This window comes from Lethenteron reissneri, chromosome 7 (assembly GCF_015708825.2).
Source record: "Lethenteron reissneri isolate LAM-NWPU_2019-01 chromosome 7, ASM1570882v1, whole genome shotgun sequence".
NCBI lineage: Eukaryota > Metazoa > Chordata > Hyperoartia > Petromyzontiformes > Petromyzontidae > Lethenteron > Lethenteron reissneri.
The window spans coordinates 6,374,160-6,393,483 of record NC_083785.1 but is presented as its reverse complement, the minus strand read 5'-3'; the positions used below and the strand labels follow the sequence as shown (position 1 = coordinate 6,393,483).

Below are 19,324 nucleotides of genomic sequence, written 5' to 3'. Positions count from 1 at the left end.
GTCAGCAAAGCCTAACGTCAGTGTCACAGAGACTGTGCCAATACCAACTCCCGTTTCTAACACCGGTGCTACATCGGCAAAGCCTAGCATCGGTGTCACAGTGACTGTGCCAATACCATCTCCCGGTTCTAACACCGGTGCTACGTCGGCAAAGCCTAACGTCAGTGTCACAGAGACTGTGCCAATACCAACTCCCGTTTCTTACACCGGTGCTACATCTGCAAAGCCTAACGTCGGTGTCACAGAGACTGTGCCAATACCAACTCCCGTTTCTAACACCGGTGCTACGTCAGCAAAGCCTGACGTCGGTGTCACAGAGTCTGTGCCAATACCAATCCCAAGTTCTAACACCGGTGCTACATCGGCAAAGCCTAACATCAGTGCCACAGAGACTGTGCCAATACCAACTCCTGCTTCTAATACCGGTGCTACATCGACAAAGCCTAACATCAGTGCCACAGAGACTGTGCCAATACCAACTCCCGTTTCTAACATCGGTGCTACGTCGGCAAAGCCAAACGTCGGTGTCACAGAGACTGTGCCAATACCAACTCTCATTTTTAACACAGGTGCTACATCCGCAAAGCCTAACATCAGTGCCACAGAGACTGTGCCAATACCAACTCTCGTTTCTAACACTGGGGCTACATCGGCAAAGCCTAACGTCGGTGTCACAGAGACTGTGCCAATACGAACTCCCGTTTCTAACACCGGTGCTACGTCGGCAAAGCCTAACATCAGTGCCACAGAGACTGTGCCAATACGAACTCCCGTTTCTAACACCGGTGCTACGTCGGCAAAGCCTAGCATCAGTGCCAAAGAGACTGTGCCAATACCAACTCTCATTTCTAACACAGGTGCTACATCCGCAAAGCCTATCATCAGTGCCACAGAGAATGTGCCAATTCCAACTCCCGTTTCTAACACCGGTGCTACTTCGGCAAAGCCTAACGTCGGTGTCACAGAGACTGTGCCAATACCAACTCTCATTTCTAACACCGGTGCTACGTCGGCAAAGCCTAACGCCAGTGTCACAGAGAATGTGGCAATACCAACTCCCGTTTCTAACACCGGTGCTACGTCGGCAAAGCCTAACGCCAGTGTCACAGAGAATGTGCCAATACCAACTCCCGGTTTTAACAGCGGTGCTACATCGGCAAAGCCTGACGTCGGTGTCACAGAGTCTGTGCCAATACCAATCCCCAGTTCTAACACCGGTGCTACATCGGCAAAGCCTAACATCAGTGCCACAGAGACTGTGCCTATACCAACTCCTGCTTCGAATACCGGTGCTACATCGGCAAAGCCTAACATCAGTGCCACAGAGACTGTGCCAATACCAACTCCCGTTTCTAACACCGGTGCTACATCGGCAAAGCCTAACATCAGTGCCACAGAGACTGTGCCAATACCAACTCCTGCTTCTAATACCGGTGCTACGTCGGCAAAGCCGAACGTCGGTGTCACAGAGAATGTGCCAATACCAACTCCCGTTTCTAACACCGGTGCTACATCGGCAAAGCCTAACGTCGGTGTCACAGAGACTGTGCCAATACCAACTCCTGCTTCTAACACTGGTGCTACGTCGGCAAAGCCTAACGCCAGTGTCACAGAGAATGTGGCAATACCAACTCCTGTTTCTAACACCGGTGCTACATCTGCAAAGCCTAACGTCGGGGTAACAGAGACTGTGCCAATACCAACTCTCATTTCTAACACCGGTGCTACATCGGCAAAACCTAACGTCGGGGTAACAGAGACTGTGCCAATACCAACTCCCGTTTCTAACACCGCTGCTACGTCGGCAAAGCCAAACGTCGGTGTCACAGAGACTGTAACAATACCAACTCCCGCTTCTAACACCGGTGCTACATCAGCAAAGCCTAACGTCGGTGTCACAGAGACTGTGCCAATACCAACCCCTGCTTCTAACACCGGTGCTACATCGGCAAAGCCTAACATCAGTGCCACAGAGACTGTGCCAATACCAACTCCTGCTTCTAACACCGGTGCTACGTTGGCAAAGCCTAACGTCGGTGTCACAGAGAATGTGCCAATACCAACCCCTGCTTCTAACGCCGGTGCTACATCGGCAAAGCCTAACATCAGTGCCACAGAGACTGTGCCAATACCAACTCCTGCTTCTAACACCGGTGCTACGTCAGCAAAGCCTAACGTCGGTGTCACAGAGAATGTGCCAATATTAACCCCCGTTTCTAACACCGGTGCTACATCGGCAAAGCCTAACATCAGTGCCACAGTGAATGTGCCAATACCAACTCCTGCTTCTAACACCGGTGCTACGTCGGCAAAGCCTAACCTCGGTGTCACAGAGAATGTGCCAATATTAACCCCCGTTTCTAACACCGGTGTTACATCGGCAAAGCCTAACGTCAGTGCCACAAAGACTGTGCCAATACCAACTCCTGCTTCTAACACCATTGCTACGTCGGCAAAGCAAAACGTCGGTGTCACAGAGACTGTGCCAATACCAACTCCCGGTTTTAACAGCGGTGCTACGTCGGCAAAGCCTAACGTCGGGGTAACAGAGAATGTGCCAATACCAACTCCCATTTCTAACACCGGTGCTACATCGGCAAAGCCTAACGTCGGGGCAACAGAGACTGTGCCAATACCAACTCCCGTTTCTAACACCGGTGCTACGTCGGCAAAGACAAACGTCGGTGTCACAGAGACTGTAACAATACCAACTCCCGCTTCTAACACCGGTGCTACATCGGCAAAGCAAAACGTCGGTGTCAAAGAGACTGTGCCAAAACCAACTCCTGCTTCTAACACCAGTGCTACGTCGGCAAAGCCTAACGTCGGTGTCACAGAGACTGTGCCAATACCAACTCTTGCTTCTAACACCAGTGCTACGTCGGCAAAGCCTAACGTCGGTGTCACAGAGACTGTGCCAATATCAACCCCTGCTTCTAACACCAGTGCTACGTCGGCAAAGCCTAACGTCAATGGCACAGAGACTTTGCCAAAACCAACTCCCGCTTCTAACACCAGTGCTCCTGCTGCAGTTCCTAACGTCAATGGCACAGGAAGTGCGACAAATCCAACCGCGGCTACTAACCTCACATTGCCCATCCCCACACCCAGCACCGTCGCCACAGGTAACGCGACAATGCACGTGCGCTCATTGGCTAAGCACGTGGTGTCGGCATGTAGTGGCGGGCCTTGCCGGCCGTGAAGGTGATGCATGCTTCAACTCGTCGCTTGTTACGCACGCCGTGAAGGTGTCGCATGCGTCAACGCGTCGACTGTTACACATGCACAGAAGGTGACGCATGTGACGACGCGTCGACTGTTACGCATGTGCTGAAGGTGACGCATGCGTCAACGTGTCGATTGTTACGCACGCGCTGAAGGAGATGCATGTGTCAACGCGTCGCTTGTTACGCATGCGCTGAAGGTGACGCATGCATCAACGCGTCGACTGTTATGCACGCGCTGAAGGTGACGTGTGCTTCGACGCGTCATTTGCATCGTTGGTCCGGCGCCGTTGCAGCAAAGTTGAAGTGTGACGTTCATTCAACGTTGAACAGCATTCATGCGTACAGCGGGTACGGCGGCAGTGCGTGTTACACACGTACAGCGGCCGTACACGGACAAGCGCTTGTAAGTTCGAGTAGCTGCTATTAAGTTCGCAGTGCATTGCACGTGCATGCCGACGTGATCGTTAACATTCATTTAGCTGTGAGTGACTGGTGGGAGTGGTGACATTGCGGGGTTGTAGTGACACGATTAACATGATAAAAGTAGTTGTTATTTATTAAAATTGGAAAATGCGATGCATGTTTTGGAATGAGTGCACGTTTTCGGAGCGTGCACGTTTTGTAATGCCTGACCTCAAAGGTTCCAAATTTTACTCCACAGAAAAATGTGGCCCAAAATTGTCAGGATCCGACTTCCTACCTCCTTCAGAGGTTTGAAAGTTCAACACATGTACTGCCCCTCCCTTGAGCCGCCGTAGCACAACGGTCGATCGCAGCCGCCGCTAACCCCCGCAAGCTGTCCGCCCTCACTCCAAGCGCCACTGACGCGTTCAGAGTCTTACGAGCGCTGCCCTAACGCCCGGTGTCTCGCGTGCCAGGCATCACGGTCACGTCCGGCGTGTCAACCTCCTCCAGCGCGAGACCTCCGGACGCCATCGTCAGCAATGGCACCGCGCGTCCCGGTGAGTGAGCGACGCCTCTCAGAAGCTCCTCCCGGCACAGTCTTCATTCATCCGGCATTTGTGTTCAGTCTTTTCGTTTGGGGCGGGCTGGTTGGTGACAACCTGCATGGAACTCCGGTTGCGTCTTTTGTTCGAGGATTTTCTCTGGTTTCCGCTGCCTGGATAAGCGCCGCGTCCCGAACCCCGATCTTGAGTGTGGCCCATGTCCTGCCTCGTTGCTGTTGAATCCACACCGCGTATTTAAATGTCAAACAGAAGCTGCTCTTCGTAAGTAAAAAGAAATAATTCAACGGACTAAATTAAATGTTTTAACACGGGGAATAGTGTTTCACTTAGTGGCAGGCATACGTCATGCAGCTGTATCGGCGTGAATTACCAAAGCTAACTCGCTCAGAAGCCGCGTTATAACGGTGCGCGCGTTCCGCGTTGTGCGGAAAGCGTTCCCAAATGGAAGAGCCGTGTCATGGCGAAAACGCGCGATAGTGTGGCACGGGGCGCGTCGTCACCGTGACCACCCTCTTCTTGTTCCAGACACCGCGGCAACGTCCGTGACGGGGACGCAACCCAGCAACGGCACGCTCGGCGGCGTGAACTCGACGTTGCCCGGCAGCGGTGGTGGCGACGCAAGCTTCAGCACCACCACAACCCCCCGCACCACCACAAACACCAGCACCACCACAAACACCAGCATCACTACAACCCCCAGCACCACCACAAACACCAGCTCCACCACAACCCCCCGCACCACCACCACAACCCCCAGCACCACCACCACAACCCTCATCACCACCACAATCCCCAGCACCACCACAAACTCCAGCACCACCACAAACTCCAGCACCATCACAACCCCCATCACCACCACAACCCCCAGCACCACCACCACAACCCTCATCACCACCACAATCCCCAGCACCACCACAAACTCCAGCACCACCACAAACTTCAGCACCATCACAACCCCCATCACCACCACAACCCCCAGCACCACCACCACAACCCCCAGCACCACCAGAACCCCCATCACCACCACAATCCCCAGCAGCACCACCACAAACTCCAGCACCACCACAACCCCCCGCACCACCACGACTGCCAGCACCACCACCACCACAACCACAAATTCCAGCACCGCCACAACCCCTAGCAGCACGAGCTCTCAGTCGCCCAGCACCAGCGCGGGTGTCATCAGCACCAGCACGCCGACAACGCCCCCCACAACCAGCGTTAAGAGCACCGGTGAGTGAGTCCGTTGCGCCTAGCCAGCGCCCTTGGGCAGGTCGGCGCCGTCGCGGTGGAACGGACAGCGCGCCGGACTGTTGCAACGCGGTGCGGTTCGGTCTCCCCGGCGTAGCGGTCGAAGGAGTGCCGCGGATTGCTCAAGTTGCCGCGCCTCTGTTACGTCGATGGGCAGGGCGCGCGTGGTGGGGTCAAGTGTGGGCACTCCGAGTCGTCTGGCCAGTGTGGAAGAGCAGTGGGCCTATATGCTAGAGGGGCTCTCTAGTGGAGGCCCTTCCGGCAGCAGTAGCGTGAGTGAGCTATTGCAGGGCTGCGCCTTTACCTTTAACTTATTTACAATGTTCAACTTGCAGTTGTCAGCTGTGTGTTTGATCGTGTACCTGTGTGTTTGTGGCGGGGTGTTACTAAGTTATTGTGGTGCAGTGGATACAATCGGCCGTGCGATTCAAATCACCTCGGTTGGACTCCTGCCCGCGTATGTCGGCGCCATTGTTCTGGGTATGACGCCGCCCTGCGGTTGAGGTGGCGGCGTCACCCGAAACTCACCTGTCGAGGGAGGCGAGGGGAAGCCGCCCTCGATCTCCCTGCCGTGTTCAAGGCTCAAGGTCCCCAAGTGAGGGGGAGAGGAGGAAGCAGACGGAAGGAACGCGAGCCACGTGTCTGATGTATGAATGCACCTTATGTTGAACTTCTTTCGCAGCGTACGCAGCCAACCATGCTAATCGGAGGTGCGCGCGTGTGTTTTTACTTTTTACAAAAACTAAACAGGCTTTGACAGGTGCCTGCCCAACCCGTGCAACAACAGCGGGCAGTGCCAAAGCAACACCACCTTGCCGCTGTGCGACTGCGGGACCGCCTTCTTGGGAGAGTTTTGTGAAATCAGTACGTCCAGCTGCCCTGGCAGCCAGCCATCCGTTCCCCGGGCAGGCGTGACAATGACTGCTTTTCCACCGCACAACTGAGCCAAGCCAGCCAAGCCAGCCGGTCCACTGCAGTAGCCGAGCCGGTCCGCCGACGTCACAATCGACAAACGGGTTGAGACACGCGTGTACAGTTGACGTGAGGATTCCACGTCCTCTCAGTGTAGCGAGGAATGTGGTGGGAGCCCCGTGCCTGGCCCTGCTTGGCCCCGAGTCAGATGGTGCTATTAGGAAGCCACTCGGAGCTGTGTGCTTTTAAATAATTTAGATTGAAAACTCATTTCTTTAAAAGTCATTTTGAGTTTAGTTTGTTGTCCTTCCTCCCGCACCTCCGATTAGTGTGGTTGGCTACGTACGGTGCAAACGAAGTTCCACAATACAAACACACACATGTCTTCTTGCGAGGCCAGCGCATCGCGGTTTGGGTTCCGGCTCGGCTCGGCAAATAGCCGGTGGGGGGAAACAAAACCGTGAGGTCCCCGCAATGGGCTCGGCTCGGACGTGCCAGTGGAAAAGTGGTGCAAGCGCCACGGGGCGGCAGTGCCGGGCAATCGGTGTCACGCGGAACGTGGTGAAACTAACCGCGGGCTTCTAACACCAGCAACTTGTGCTTTTCCCTCCGAGGTCTGCACATCGTCTCGCACGTCCAAAAACATGGAGAGTGCAAGGGGGGAGGCTGACAAACACGGAGAAGCCGTGGCTTTTAAACGCCGCGGGCTATCGCGTGCTCAGCCAGCAGCAAGCTTGTCCTTTCTCGTTTTATTATATCACGCATTTGCTCCTTTAATTCAATTAACAATTAACGTGCCAAAAACGAACGTCAGTGTCACGGGGATTGTCACGGGACTAACAGCTTCTAACGGCGATGTCTCGTGTCAGTGTCGCGGGGATTGTCACGGAACTAACAGCTCCTAACGGCGATGTCTCGTGTCAGTGTCGCGGGGATTGTCACGGAACTAACAGCTTCTAACGGCGATGTCACGTGTCAGTGTCACGGGGATTGTCACTGAACTAACAGCTCCTAATGGCGATGTCACGTCTCAGTGTCACGGGGATTGTCACGGAACTAACAGCTTCTAACGGCGATGTCACGTGTCAGTGTCACGGGTATTGTCACGGAACTAACAGCTTCTAACGGCGATGTCACATGTCAGTGTCACGGGGATTGTCACTGAACTAACAGCTTCTAACGGCGATGTCACATGTCAGTGTCACAGGGATTGTCACTGAACTAACAGCTTCTAACGGCGATGTCACGTCTCAGTGTCACGGGGATTGTCACTGAACTAACAGCTTCTAACGGCGATGTCACATCTCAGTGTCACGGGGATTGTCACTGAACTAACAGCTTCTAACGGCGATGTCACATGTCAGTGTCACGGGGATTGTCACTGAACTAACAGCTTCTAACGGCGATGTCACATGTCAGTGTCACAGGGATTGTCACTGAACTAACAGCTTCTAACGGCGATGTCACGTCTCAGTGTCACGGGGATTGTCACTGAACTAACAGCTTCTAACGGCGATGTCACATGTCAGTGTCACGGGGATTGTCACGGAACTAACAGCTTCTAACGGCGATGTCATGTCTCAGTGTCGCGGGGATTGTCACTGAACTAACAGCTTCTAACGGCGATGTCTCGTGTCAGTGTCGCGGGGATTGTCACTGAACTAACAGCTTCTAACGGCGATGTCACGTGTCAGTGTCACGGGGATTGTTACTGAACTAACAGCTTCTAACGGCGATGTCTCGTGTCAGTGTCACGGGGATTGTCACGGAACTAACAGCTTCTGACGGCGATGTCTCGTGTCAGTGTCACAGGGATTGTCACGGAACTAACAGCTTCTGACGGCGATGTCACGTGTTAGTGTCACGGGGATTGTCACTGAACTAACAGCTTCTAACGGCGATGTCACATCTCAGTGTCACGGGGATTGTCACGGAACTAACAGCTTCTAACGGCGATGTCACGTCTCAGTGTCACAGGGATTGTCACTGAACTAACAGCTTCTAACGGCGATGTCTCGTGTCAGTATCACGGGGATTGTCACTGAACTAACAGCTCCTAACGGCGATGTCTCGTGTCAGTGTCACAGGGATTGTCACTGAACTAACAGATCCTAACGGCGATGTCTCGTGTCAGTGTCACAGGGATTGTCACTGAACTAACAGCTTCTAACAGCGATGTCTCGTGTCAGTATCACGGGGATTGTCACTGAACTAACAGCTCCTAACGGCAATGTCTCGTGTCAGTGTCACAGGGATTGTCACTGAACTAACAGATCCTAACGGCGATGTCTCGTGTCAGTGTCACAGGGGTTGTCACTGAACTAACAGCTTCTAACGGCGATGTCACGTCTCAGTGTCACGGGGATTGTCACTGAACTAACAGCTTCTAACGGCGATGTCACGTCTCAGTGTCGCGGGGATTGTCACTGAACTAACAGCTTCTAACGGCGATGTCTCGTGTCAGTGTCACAGGGATTGTCACTGAACTAACAGCTTCTAACAGCGATGTCACATCTCAGTGTCACGGGGATTGTCACGGAACTAACAGCTTCTAACGGCGATGTTTCGTGTCAGTGTCACAGGGATTGTCACGGAACTAACAGCTCCTAACGGCGATGTCACATGTCAGTGTCACAGGGATTGTCACGTAACTAACAGCTTCTAACGGCGATGTCACGTGTCAGTGTCACGGGGATTGTCACGGAACTAACAGCTTCTAACAGCGATGTCACTTGTCAGTGTCACGGGGATTGTCACTGAACTAACGGCGATGTCACGTGTCAGTGTCACGGGGATTGTCACTGAACTAACGGCGATGTCACGTGTCAGTGTCACGGGGATTGTCATGGAACTAACAGCTCATAAGGACGATGTCACGTGTCAGTGTCACAGGGATTGTCACGGAACTAACAGCTTTTAACGGCGATGTCACGTCTCAGTGTCACGGGGATTGTCACGGAACTAACAGCTTTTAACGGCGATGTCACGTGTCAGTGTTGCGGGGATTGTCACGGAACTAACAGCTTCTAACGGCGATGTCACATCTCAGTGTCGCGGGGATTGTCACGGAACTAACAGCTTCTAACGGCGATGTCACGTGTCAGTGTCACAGGGATTGTCACTGAACTAACAGCTCCTAACGGCGATGTCACGTGTCAGTGTCACAGGGATTGTCACTGAACTAACAGCTCCTAACGGCGATGTCACGTCTCAGTGTCACGGGGATTGTCACTGAACTAACAGCTCCTAACGGCGATGTCACGTGTCAGTGTCACAGGGATTGTCACTGAACTAACAGCTTCTAACGGCGATGTCACGTCTCAGTGTCACGGGGATTGTCACGGAACTAACAGCTCATAAGGACGATGTCTCGTGTCAGTGTCACGGGGATTGTCACTGAACTAACAGCTTCTAACGGCGATGTCACGTGTCAGTGTCACGGGGATTGTCAGGAAACTAACAGCTCATAAGGACGATGTCTCGCGTTCGTGTCATGGAGAATGTAACGTAACTAACAGCTTCCTTCTAACAGTTGAACCACAACAGCAACATGCATCACCCAGCAACCACACATCCACTGCCAATGAGGGCCTCACACAAATCAATGTTTAAATGCACCAGCTACTAAATAACAACAACAATAATAATAACGACGTGCAAGACAGCGCCTTGCCAATCAACTGCTAAATAAGGGCCTCCTCACGCAGTGTGGGTCGTGGGGGTTACTTGACCATACTTCACCACGCTGGTCAGTGCGGGTTGGTGAAGGCGGGGGGCATAGACGTGGGATGTTCCCCCACTGCCCTGTGCCACTCACCACGTAGCCCCACCGCAGCCTATAGCACCTGTTATGCATGGCCGTCGCCCATCCAAGCACTGCCCAGGCTCAACCCCTTGCTTCCATTTGGCAAATGTTCACCTGTCAAGATGCGATGACTTGGGCACTGCTTAAAACTTTTTTTTACCCATATATTTTCCTTCAATTTTTCCCACTAATCGAACGAGCTGATGCAATTCATCGATGGCAGTGGTGCCAGGAACGCGATCGCAGTCGTGCCGTGTGTTTAATTTCCACCCCCTCCTCGTTAGCTCAGTGCTCGGGCCCACGGCGCAATTGCACCGCCTGCACACCATCGATAGCCACTGCCGGCACTGCGTCTGTCGCGGCCTGCCTCACGCGTGCGCGTTGTGTGCCTCTCAGGGCCGCGCGCGCTCAACGAATGCACGTGATGAACCCCCCCCCCCCCCCCGTGTGCGTGCGTGCGCGTGCGTGCGTGTGTGCGTGCAGTCAATTACTGCGACCAGCACCGGTGCCGTCACCGCGCCGAGTGTATCAACAAGCCCAGCAACTACACCTGCGCGTGTCCCATCGGCTTCCGCGGAGACTTATGCCAAGAAGGTAGCCGCTGTCGCGCGTTTTACATTGAGGGCACTGCGGTGGCTAGGAGATGTTATCTCCCTCGCCTCGTATGCAGGAGGTCGTAAGTTCGATCCCTTGGAGAATTTAATTGCCACCACGAAACTCACTGTGATCGTGAGAGTTTACCGAGAACGAGGAAGGCTCTGATGGCGAGATGTTAATTCCGTCGCCTGGTCTGCAGGAGGTCGTGAGTTCGATCCCGACTGCGATGCCTGCTGTATATTTAGAGCTTGCGTGTCTCTCTCCCCACGGTCACGTGGATTTTTTCTCCGGGTTCTCCGGTTTTCCCCTCTATATTTAGAAACGTGCGTTTCGAGTATGTGGCTGCTGTCAATTTCCACACGGTAAGCCACTTTGTTGAGCTATCCGAAAAAAAGCTACATAGCTCAGTGGGCCTTAGCTGGTAAAATAAAAATAGTTAATAGTTTTACATCGTGCAGGGGTCTCCACCTCTGGGGTACAGAAAAATCCGGGACGTGTCACGGGAAGGAGACGCCGCATGATGACGAATACCATCTCACATTTGTCTTGCGCATCGCACTATTAAGTAACGGGCGATGTCCCAGGAACGTGTATGGATTTCTCAGGACAGCAGCTCCCTCAACAAGAGGATACTCTTTGGAAATTAAGCAAGCGATGGCAACGGCTATCATGCCTCCCCCCCCACCGCCTCCCCCAAATTGAGGGTGCAAACCAAACTTCCACATTCGCCGATCGTCATCGGCCACGATCTATCCACTGCTGGATGTAGGGATGCGGCGCATGCTCCCGTGACGGTAAAATATCCGTCTCTAAATCCCTGCGCTTCCTTGCTTCCAATCTCCTGGGAGGACGTTCCACTCCTTCTGGGGGCATCTTTGCCATCCTGGGCTGCTATTCCATGGCCGGTCCCGAGCCGTCGGCCATCAGGGTTTTGATTGCGCCCGATGATTCCTTTCGTTTTGTTTTGTTTTTTTCAGAAATGAAAGTCTTCGAGTCGAAAACCAAGATCGAGGAAGAATTCGACAGCGATTTGGAAAACGAATCTTCGGAAAAATTCAAAACAATGAAAAAAAAACTGGAAACATCGGTGAGAGGCCAAGCAGAGTCTGGAACTTGTTGGTTTTGAAAGCTCTCCAACTAAAGTTGAAAGCGTGAACGAACGCATGCGCTCTGTCTGTCCGTCTGCGTATCCGTCCGTCCATGTGTGTGTGTCCCTGTCACAGCGGGCACGATCACTCTCATAGTGGTGATCCAGTACGAATTAAATTTTAGTCCGGGGTTGCGTTTGCCATTCGGGGACTCGACCAAGAGAAAACCGCACCACATCGATTAAAGGATTATCGCCCAAAAAACCTGGCGGTAAAAAATTAAACGACCACCTCGAGGTGGACAAACGCGGCGTGTCAATTGCGTTGCAGGATCCGTGCGTGCGCTTGATTTTTATTTACTTCCGTTTTATCCATTTACTTAACAGATGAACAGTCACTTGAAGGTTGAGTTGAAGAGCGACAACGTGAAGGTGGTGGTGAAATCCTTCAAGAAGGGCAGCATCGTGGTGGACAGCATCATCGCGGTGGACAATGTCGTAAACATGACCATGCAGACGGTGGAGAACGGCCTGAGAAACATCCTGCTCGCCGTGGCCAACGACACGAAACTTCCCATGAACGTCTCGTCCGTCGTGATGTCCGGTGAGCGTCGCGCTCGCCACCCCGACCCCCACTCCCCGTCGCGTGCCGTGACGGTCAGCACAGTGGGCTACTCGCCAACAGCGCCGACGTTCTGTTCAAGGCGTTGCGGGGGATGTTTGTGCGTGCAGACTACGACGAGTGCCAGAACTCGACGCTGAACGACTGCTCGCCGTTCGGGACGTGCACCAACACCGAGGGCTCCTTCAACTGCTCGTGCCTGCCCTTCTACGAGGACGTCTCCGCGTACTCTGTGGGAAGAGACTGCCTGGGTGAGGCCCTGCGGACGCCGCCTGTCCTCGCCGCGCGCGGAGTCGCGGCGACCGCTACTCACAAACAGCGCGACTCTGAGTCCGTACCTTTGACGTCTGCGACCAGGACCGTCCGTAGTGGGCGGGCGAGGGGGGGGTGTTGCGGGACCCGGGGCAACTCACCCACCACGTGGGCCCCCCCCCCCCCCCCCCCCGATGGCTTCAAACTACCGCCCCCTACTGGACATCTGTTAAAAAGAGCTTTATAGCTCATCGGATTCCTCCAGTATGAATAAATATTCTGATTCACCCGCATACCCTGGGGATGGCTCTGCGTGCAACCTGCGATGCCACGGAGCGGATGTCGCGCGAGCTCAGCACGCGGCGCCGTTCTGCGCAGCCGAGCTTGCGATCCCGCTCGCCGCCGAGTTGACGCCGTCGTAAAAATCCCCGCGCCAAGCGGGGCGCGAGGGTCTCGCGACGCGAATTCGGTCAGAGCCGTCGCGTGGCCCTCGGCCCCTTTTCCAAATTTCCACGCGAACGACGTAAGGCACCTGCCCAGAACCACGCTGCCCGTGCGCGCCACGACACTCGCTCGGCGCGCCGCACGCAAGCCGTCTCTTCTAAAGCTTGCGGATCGTTGCCTTCAACGTCACAACGCCCCGCGTGTTTTTGTGAAGATGATTCGGTAAATGTTGACTGTGAGGTCGCCCTGTTTGCGGCTGCTCCCGTCTGTGTGTGTGGGCCTGGGGAGGGAAATCAAAGCAACAGTTTCTGACTGACGGTCACCTGAACCTGAGACTGCTTTAGTCGACTGGACCGAGCGACTGCAATAATCGACAGACTAAGACTAACATGTCAGCACGCGTGTTTGCTGTCTCCTTGTCAGTCGACACCCTGGACACCCTTGCAAACGGTTTGTTCCACCTTCAGAGATTTTGCAGTGAGATACTTTCATAAACAAAACAACAAGACTACAACATTGACATTCTGACTGAAATGATCACTGGTCAGCACTGCTTCTGGAGTGACTCCCCACTCTCTCTTCCCTCGTCTGCTCCCCCCCCCCCCCATTTCCTCCCACCCCACCGCAGCGCCTCCACCCCCATGGAACGTCAGCGTGTCGTTGCAAACGACGACGGAGCTTCACCTGAGCTGGCTGCACCCCAATGGCTCTGTGGACGGCTTCAACTGCACGCTGACACTCGCAGGCAGTGGCAATCCGGTGGTTGCCTGGAAGTCGCTGCCCGATTCCGAGCTGCGCGTCAATTTCTCGGGGCTGCTGCCCGGCGCCACGTACAGCTTCACGGTCCACAGCTACCGCGGCAACTTGACGGGCGATGCCGTGCAGCTCAACGCCACGACCAGTACGGCGCTCGGGGGGGGGGGGGGGGCGGTTCGTGGAGAGTGTGGAGCTGCACTCTCTCTGTGTGCTCACTCTCTCTCTGTGCTCACTCTCTCTGTGTGCTCACTCTCTCTCTGTGCTCACTCTCTCTGTGTGCTCACTCTCTCTCTCTCGCTCTCCTCTTATCACGAGCGCGTGACACGGCGCTCGCTGCACCATCGTTGCGATGTCCCAGCGTGTTAAGTAATCGATTGAGCTACCTATTTCTTTTCGCGGCGCTGCTGCTGCATTGGCAGCGGTGCACGAGCGCACGCAACAACAACGGTGCCAACAACAACGACAACAACAACAAACACGGCAGCGACTCCACTCCCGTTGGTACCGGTGCCTTTAAAGAGGGGAGAGGATAGTTATTCATTTATTATGACGGGCAAGGCCCACTGAGCTATGTAGCTCTTTTGCAGAAGCGACCTGCCTATCACAAATGATAGCTCAACCAAGTGGCTTATTGCGTGAAAATGTACAGCAGCCAATTAAAATGTACAGCAGCCAAATACGCGTGAGAGAGAAACACGCAAACTCCAAATATACAGCAGACGTCGGGATGGAATCCACGACCTCCCGTATACCAGGCGAGGTACCTAACATCTTGCCACTGTGGCGCCCACTATTTGACGGGACGAACGAGGGGCTTTGGGGAGCACGCGTCGCCAGACGGGACGGCGCCCGGGGGTCGAGACGAACGACGGAGTGGCAGCTGAAGGAGGTGACGCCGCTACTCCGGAGCGCGTCCGCCGCGGAGATGGAGCGATGCGATCCGCGATAAAATAATCTCGCGTGCGTGTGTTGGGATCATGAGAGGCGGCTTGAGGATGCCTTCATCCAGCAATGGGTGGAGTGTGGTTGATGATAACGAGTGCTTAAGAGCGATAATATTGATGGCCCATGTGAATTTGTAAATACGTTTTATTCATCATGACGACAGCCTGATGCTTGATTATATGATGACGATTGATTAAACGATGATGGATTAAATTATGATGATCGATTAATGTTGATGGTGATTGATTCAATGATAATGACAACGATGATTATCAAATTACGTAATTATTTAAACAATCATAAAGAGGACAACGATGATGACGGTGACAAATTCGATGATAATGATGATGATGACGACAATGACGATGATTACAATGATCATGACGACGACGACGATCTTGATGACGACGACGATTACAATGATGATGACGACGACGATTACAATGATGATGACGATGATGACGATGATGACGACGACGACGATGACCCTGCTGCATTGCCATCGTCTCCGCAACAGAGCCCCTGACGGCGGTGAACGTTCACGCCAGCAAGACGTTCTCCTCCATCACTGTCACGTGGGACGCTCCGAGCGGCAAGTTCGACTGGTTCACCCTGAGCGTGGCGTCCACCGACAACAACTCCTCCATGGCGGAGTGGCGCGTCTTTAACACCAGCGACGGCACGGGGCTCAAGCAGCGGGTAGTGGGGCTGGTGTGGGGCAAGAGCTACAGCGTGGCGCTCTTCACCGTGAGCAACGGCGTCAAGAGCTCCGCCGCTTTCCCCACCAACTCCAACAACGGAGTTCTCTCCACGGGTACGGGGAGGGGAGCGGGAGGGGAGCGGGAGAGGAGGAGGAGCGGGAGGGAGGGGAAAGGGAGCAGGAGGGGGAGTGGAGGGGGAGCGGAGGGGAGCGGGCAGGGGAGTGGGGACAAGAGGGGAGTGTAGTGGGAGGGGAGCGGGAGGGGGAGGGAGCGGGAGGGAGGGCGAAGGGAGCGGGAGGGGGAGTGGAGGGGAGCGGGCAGGGGGTTGGCTTTTTCCGCTGTCGTATCCGAGCCAGGCCAGCACAGGCCCCTCACGGTGTGGATGGTTCTCCACTGGCTATTTGCCGAGCCGAGACATGGCCACTCCGTGATACGCTGGCCTCACAAGAAGACATCTGAATCTGGCTTGGGGCCAAGCAGGGCCATGGGCGGTACTCGCGATGCGTTAGTTGCGTGCAAAGTCGATCATTGCGACTCAGTTTGCTGACATCAGCTGCCTGGATTTGAACCAGAGCCGCCCGGTTATCTGTGTTTGGGAGTTTCATCGACTTGCCGGTGACGCGAGGGTTACCGTCGGACGTCTGCTTCATCGAGTCATGCTCCGCGTTTCTCTTTACTCAACAGAGAGCTGTCCGTCTGGAGGGTTGCCCGATACGGATTGCAGAGGTGAGTCCTCGTCCGGCCTGTGTCGTACTCCACACAGAGCAATCACAGAGCAAAGCGGCTCGCCACCTCCTTCCGTAGCGCAGCCTCGCGACGGAGACGTTTACCGCGGGAAAAGTTCCACCGTTTCAGGCGTACATTTTAACGTGTGGGTAGTTATTTGTTTGGGCGTAGCGTGGCCTCTGATTTGGGTAGCGGAATGAATGGGTACAGCACAGTCGATCGACAAGTTGCCTTCGGTGGGGTAAAGTGTGGGCACTCCCAACTCTTCCAAAACACCTGCCCGGTGTGGAAGAGTTTGCCAAAAACGCCCGAAAGGCTCCCTGTAGTGGAGGCCCTTTCGCCAGCGGTAGCGTGAGCAAGCAGCTGCATGCCAGACTTCTTGGAAGATGCACGATACCCACACTTTATCCCACTACACGCGACATGCCGATCGGCTGTCATTTATTCTGCTGGATGGACACAGGTGGGGAGGATTGAAGGCACTCGACTGCCGTGCCGGGAGATCGAACTGTCAACCTCTGGGTCGCAAGCGCAGTGCGCCGCTAATCACCCCCATTACACCTCGTGCCTTACTAAAGTCAACTATGCACGCTTCATGTTCCTAAGTTTTTGTACACGTTTGAATTTTTACTGTCTTCAAATGTTTTCCCCAGAGAAAGCCTCGCTTGAGGCTCGCTCATGGAAAGGAAAGGAAAAAAACTTAAGATGCGCACTTGTGTAAAAATGATCGTGCTTCCCCGCAGATTTCAACCGGTATGAAGCCACGCTGCGGATCGACCGCGTGTTCGACAAAAACCTCGAGTCTCCGACGTCCAAAGAGTTTTCGGCACTCGCCGCAGAACTGAAGACCGAGGTAATGCCCCCTCGTCCCCACTGGCCGTGAGCAAACTCAGCCCCAGGGAGCCCTGGGTTTGTACAGCAAGTGGGGTCAGAACTAAATGTCAGCTCAGGTTTTAGTCTCAACAAAACTAAACTCAATGGAAAGGTAATGAATAACTTCAACATGTCGGCTTTAACATTTGTTATTGGATAATGACTCACTCTCGTCTTTGCCTCGTTTCTATCTCTCCTCTCTCGCCTAATGCCATCTTTTTCACCGGCTCTCCAGTATCGCTGCATCTGTCTATTTTCTCTCTGTCACTTCTGTCATCTCACTTGGAGTTTATAAAGGGGTTTGGGGGTGGGCGCTTAAAATAATTTTTCATAGGGCACCCCGTTGAGGCCAGCACCACTACTGCATTCGTGCGCTCTTTTGGCCTACGTCAGGCGTGGGCATCCTACGGGCCGAGGGCCGGACACATCCCACGCCGCCACACGAGGCCCACCACTTTGGGCTAAGCCCAAAGGGCTTCCTGTGAAACTGCATCTGTCCATCAGATCTGTAAATCTTAGCGGTGGCGGCCCCGCTGCACGTGGCTGCTGCCTGTAGTCCAGCGCTGCGGAGGCAGCAGCAGCAGCAGCAGCGAGGGATTGGTGGATCACCGCACACAGATGTTGTCAAACTCCTTTCCGGCGGGCGTCGAGTAGGTGCCCGTAACTCTGGCTCGCCACGAGAATGGCCGTACAGGCAAACATGAACTCCACTCCTTTCCATCTCTACGGCATAGAGAATTGCCTTCTCGCGCTCCTGGGATTTATCCGGGCACTACGGTTTCCTCCTGCATGTGAATTCTCATAAATTGGCCGATAACACCTCGATATATAGAGGACCGTAGAACTTGGGAGTGGGCGGGGGGTGGGGGATTTTGCGCCGGCTCGACCACCTGGCTGCTGCTGCTACCTGTCCTCCTTATCTGCGGTTCCTCCTCGCCCCTCCGAGTTGTTCTCTCTATTCCAGACTGAGCGAATTACTGTGTGCCGCTTTACGGCTCGAAATGATGATTGTTATTGTTATAATTATAAATGGCTCTTGTCAATCTGCCCTTCTGCCTTGAAATCTGTCTGCACGCCTCATCTCAACGCTTCGCCTCTCCGATTGCCGTTGCAGCTGGACCGAGAGATGTCTAAAAGGCTGAACTCCTACGTGGGCATCATCGTGAAGAGGTTCTGGAACGGGAGCGTTAACGCAGACCTGAAAATCCTTCTGAGTCCTGGGAATGTCTCGAGCTGGTCGGAAGTGGCCGACGCACTGTATAACTCCACCAAAAGCTTCATTAACATCACCATCCTCAACGTCAGCATAACAGGTGGGTGACGTGGGCCTGGTGGTGGCACGTTTGTCGCTTGTTACTGGAGGTTTCTGGTTCAAGCCCCGTGGCCACCCTGGTTAATGTTAAGGGTTTATTCATGCTGCGGGTGTATTAACGTTGCTGGTGTATTAACCGGTGGACGTCAACGAGACCGTGATGTTAATTTAGAGACAGAGCAGGCCACGTGTGCCAGCATCAAAGCTCTCGGTTTACAGGTCGATCTACATTCCCACCCTCACCTATGGTCATGCGCTGTGGGTAATGACCGAAAGAATGATATCACGCGTACAAGGGGCCGAATTGAGGTTTCTCCGCATGGTTGCTGGGCTCACTCTCCATAATTGGGGAGAAGCTCGGTGATCCGGGAGAGCCTTGGAGTCGAACCGCTGCTCCTCTGGATCGAGAGGAGCCAGTTGAGGTGATTCGGTCACCCGGTAAGATTGCCCCCCGATAGACTCCCCCTGGAACTCTACCGGGCACATCCCACTGGGCGAAGGCCCCGGGGCCGGCCTAGGGCACGCTATGTCGCTCGGCTGGCCTGGAAACGCCTGGAAATTCCCCAAGCGAATTGTTACATCGCAGGGTCGGGAGAGGCGACGACGGGTTTGGGGAGCGAGGCTTTCAACCAGCAGTGGATTTCCCACGGCTGACGATGCTGATGATGATGATGACGATGTTGTTGAATTTAACGTGATAACGGGAACGCCGCCGGAATTCGCCCCCTCCCCCCGCCCCCCACCTCCCCAAACGAACAGACGTGGACGAGTGTGCAGACAAGAACAGCTACTGCGACCCCAACGCCGACTGCATTAACATGAACGGCACCTTCTCCTGCACCTGCC

At 54.3% G+C, this 19,324-nt stretch overlaps 1 protein-coding gene across 4 annotated transcripts in view; it reads left to right on the top strand.

Moving 5' to 3' along the window:
- Positions 1-19,324, top strand: part of LOC133356531 (low-density lipoprotein receptor-related protein 2-like) — a 69,962-nt gene that overhangs the window by 40,758 nt on the left and 9,880 nt on the right. For 3 of the 4 annotated variants that reach the window (XM_061574108.1, XM_061574118.1, XM_061574091.1), the window contains 13 exons: positions 4,106-4,189; positions 4,721-5,428; positions 6,197-6,310; positions 10,647-10,757; positions 11,738-11,847; positions 12,235-12,451; positions 12,580-12,720; positions 13,794-14,066; positions 15,384-15,680; positions 16,252-16,293; positions 17,037-17,146; positions 18,281-18,479; positions 19,238-19,324. The exon at positions 19,238-19,324 is cut by the window's right edge and continues 51 nt beyond it. In XM_061574108.1, the coding sequence (XP_061430092.1) occupies positions 4,106-4,189; positions 4,721-5,428; positions 6,197-6,310; positions 10,647-10,757; positions 11,738-11,847; positions 12,235-12,451; positions 12,580-12,720; positions 13,794-14,066; positions 15,384-15,680; positions 16,252-16,293; positions 17,037-17,146; positions 18,281-18,479; positions 19,238-19,324 (2,493 nt within the window). The remainder of the gene's footprint in view (positions 1-4,105; positions 4,190-4,720; positions 5,429-6,196; positions 6,311-10,646; positions 10,758-11,737; positions 11,848-12,234; positions 12,452-12,579; positions 12,721-13,793; positions 14,067-15,383; positions 15,681-16,251; positions 16,294-17,036; positions 17,147-18,280; positions 18,480-19,237) is intronic. The other variant, XM_061574100.1, reaches the window with a different exon arrangement.